Source organism: Panicum virgatum, chromosome 5N, assembly GCF_016808335.1.
Source record: "Panicum virgatum strain AP13 chromosome 5N, P.virgatum_v5, whole genome shotgun sequence".
Taxonomy (NCBI): domain Eukaryota; kingdom Viridiplantae; phylum Streptophyta; class Magnoliopsida; order Poales; family Poaceae; genus Panicum; species Panicum virgatum.
Window position 1 is genome coordinate 61,958,665 of NC_053149.1, and position 3,667 is coordinate 61,962,331.

General features: G+C 56.1%; 1 protein-coding gene across 1 annotated transcript; it reads left to right on the forward strand.

The window, feature by feature from the left end:
• The first annotated feature begins 1,388 nt into the window (after positions 1-1,388).
• Positions 1,389-3,260, forward strand: LOC120674543 (expansin-A2). Its single transcript, XM_039955708.1, has 3 exons — positions 1,389-1,835; positions 1,922-2,234; positions 2,530-3,260. The coding sequence occupies exons 1-3, from the start codon at positions 1,697-1,699 to the stop codon at positions 2,831-2,833; spliced, it is 756 nt and encodes a 251-aa protein (XP_039811642.1). The 5' UTR covers positions 1,389-1,696; the 3' UTR covers positions 2,834-3,260.
• The last annotated feature ends 407 nt before the right edge of the window (positions 3,261-3,667 follow it).

A 3,667-nucleotide genomic window follows, 5' to 3' on the forward strand; every position in this document is an offset into this window, starting at 1 on the left:
GCGCGCGCCGCGCATGCAGTGTACCTGCAGGTTTGTAATTGTCTCTCAAGACTTGGGCGTAAACTAACTCCTGGGTCATGCCCCGCCTACGCCCTAGCTACGTGGCCATGTCGAGGCGCTCTCATGCGAGCATGTGACTGCCTCTCTTCACGCGCCGACGACGAGCAGAGGGACTCCGGGTTAACGACACTGTAATCTCAACTGCTAATCATTGGCATGAGCAACGTTTTCGCACGTACTAGCACTGAGTATTTGGTAGTAAGTAACAGGAGTCAGGAGTTGTTTATGCACCTACCTCCTGATTCCTGAAGATTCCGGTGGTTATAGTCTGATGATCGTTTCGGCTGTGACACTGCTGGTAGCTGCTAGTGTTCATACTACTACACTCGACAAGCAGGAACAATCAGGAAGATTACTTTATGGAGGTCGACGAATCAGTTCAGTTTAACTGCTGCTTCCTTAAACAGATCATACTAGATCACAACCCATTTGATCATTATTAGGAGGTGAACAGCTAAATCCTCTCAGAAATCGACCGCCCATCAGCAGCTTTTGCAGATTTCGCACAGAACAGCTAGAAAGTGCTTAACTGAGTTCGCCCACCCAATACTAAAGGTGCTTAACTGAAGAACGCAAGTTTGGAATATCTCAGGGAGCTTTCACCGCCGTTGAGAAAGGGAAGAAGGCATCCGATCCCTGAGCATGTGCAGCGCTCCGGCCAACGGCTTGGTTGGTTCGCGTTCGCCGTCTTTTCGCTGCTAGCTACTCCTACTAGCGTTACTCTACACGCAACTTGACCGAGCATCGCCGGGCAAATTGCGCGTCGCGTGATAAAGAAAGCCTAACGGCGGCGCATGACAGCGGCGAAGAGCATTCCATAGCTGAACCGAACGGCCGCGAACGCTGATGCGATGAACACGAGTCTGTTTCTTTTACCGTTTGACCTAGCCATACATACGACCTGCGGTGCCTTGCACGTAGAAACCATGAGCAGCAGCATCCATTGCACTGAGCACTGACGTGCGCGCATGGCTTGCACATGAATCCACACCAGACAGGCCATGATGCCATGCAGCCGGGAGCCCGGGACTCCGGGCAATCAGGGGCCAGGAGAACGTGCGACGATCTGATCTCTCCAACAATTCATGATCCGAGCAGCGTCATGAGATGGATAGACGTACCCATCCGCCACACGTTTCGTTGTTTTCCATTTTTTTTCGTATCTGACACCGGCCGGGAGTCATCCATCCATGTGGGCACGCGAGCACGCGGGGCCCGGGCAACCCCCGGCCTGTCCTGCGCGCGCACGTGAGCGAGCGAGCGAGCAAGCAGCTGGTCCCGCCACGGCCGACTAGTTGCGCGCGGTCGCGCGGAGACGACGGGCACTCGCATGTGCGCCTGATTCGTATGCGCTAACCGCCGTCGTGCACCGGGCCTCTCGTGGTCGGCGGCCGCTCCGCCCACCACCTCCCTGGCCGCCTCTACTCTATCTCTTTTGTCTCGGTTTCCCCTGGCTCTCCACGAAACTTTGCTAACGATTCCAACTGCCGGGGGCACGGGCCGTTGGTTGGGATGGGCCTATAAGTAGCTGGCCTCGGCGCGCCGCTCCCTTCACAGCCAAGCAACTCTCGATCCCGTCCCTAATCAGCAGCTCGAGCTCGCTTTAGCTTGAGAAGCAGCGCGTGTGTTTGCAGCAATGGCGGCCGCCAATGTCCTCCTCGTCCTGCTCTGCTCAACCTTCTGCTTCCTCGCCCGCCGGGCCGCCGGCGACTACGGCGGGTGGCAGAGCGCCCACGCCACGTTCTACGGCGGCGGCGACGCGTCCGGCACAATGGGTGAGTAGTCGGGGTTCTTCGCTGGTCAATCGAGCTAGGCCGGCTGGCGGCGCCGTTGAGCTGACACTGACTACTGGTATTTGCAGGCGGGGCGTGCGGGTACGGGAACCTGTACAGCACCGGGTACGGCACCAACACGGCGGCGCTGAGCACGGCGCTGTTCAACGACGGCGCCTCGTGCGGGCAGTGCTTCGAGCTCCGCTGCGACAACGCCGGCCAGTCGTGCCTGCCGGGCACCATCACCGTGACGGCCACCAACTTCTGCCCGCCCAACTACGGCCTGCCCAACGACGACGGCGGCTGGTGCAACCCGCCGCGCCCGCACTTCGACATGGCCGAGCCGGCATTCCTCCAGATCGCGCAGTACCGCGCCGGCATCGTGCCCGTCGCCTACAGGAGGTACGTTACGCGGGTCCAGACTTAAGCTTCTTGTGCGCGTGTCAGGTCTTCGGATCAACCGAGCCTGGACCCGGCTGGACCTCACCACGGCCGGCTTGCATTGCATGCCACGTTACGTGGGCCATCTTACAATTTTATTGTGATTTCTGCAACTTGCAAAGCATCGCAGACGGTCGGCGATAGCAACGCTTCGCCTGTCATGTCATGTGGTGTGCTACATGAACTTTTTCACTGCAGTTTTTTTTTCTTTTTACTGATGATCGATCGGCGATCACCTCTGGGCGCGCTGCTGCAGGGTGCCGTGCGTGAAGAAGGGCGGGATCCGGTTCACCATCAACGGCCACTCCTACTTCAACCTGGTGCTGGTGACCAACGTGGCCGGCGCCGGCGACGTGCAGTCCGTGTCCATCAAGGGCTCCGCCACCGGGTGGCAGGCCATGTCCCGCAACTGGGGCCAGAACTGGCAGAGCAACTCGCTCCTCGACGGCCAGGCCCTCTCCTTCAAGGTCACCGCCAGCGACGGCCGCTGCGTCACCAGCAACAACGCCGCGCCGGCCGGCTGGCAGTTCGGCCAGACCTTCGAGGGCGGCCAGTTCTAGCGGCCCAGCCCCGCGCCGCCGCCGTTCGACGAGGATCCATCGGTCGGCGTTCGGAGAAGGAAAACCGGCCGGCCTCTTCGCCGTAGTAAAGAAGAGAGCCCGCCGGCCATTCTGAGGCTGCTTATCATTAGCACCCGCTTAGGCCTTTCCTTCTCCGACGACGACGATGATGATAGGATTAAGTTATTTTTCTGTATCAGTGATTGTGTAGCCTTGGATTATGGGGATTAAAAAAAAGAACCTGCAGGGCCAATTATTGTAGGGCAAGCTGCAGGGGAGTGTGTGGTGTCGTGTTCGTGTAACTTTTGTTGTTACATGGGTTGGGTGATCTATCACCGATGGCACCTTGGGACCGTGCCCAATGCTTATTTATGGCCGGTCTGAACGTGCAGTATATATGGTATGCTTTGTGCTTTGTTGATCTTCACTTGTTCTTTCTTTTGTCGTCGATCTGTCGCCGCCTTATCAACTTACGATAGCGATGTGTGTGATGTGGTGTCAAGAATTTCGGGGCTGGCTAATTTACGGTCACCCGTAAGTTTGCCTCCATTTTCCGACCACGTGACATTCGGATCCATTCGTCTTCCAGCGTCCCACAGCTCTCACGTACGCAGTCATCTGGTCGGACTACCATATAGCCACACTCCACTCAAACAATCTAAATCAGATTTATATAAAATTTGCAACAAAGCTTTGAAAGAAAAAAATTTCAACAGAAAGATTCCACAAAAAATGGAAGGGAATATTTTGTGATAAATTATTTTGAAAGAAAAGTCTATAAAATTTTTGAACAAAAAAAAGGCAGATAAAAAATCCGAGCACAAAAATCTCGGT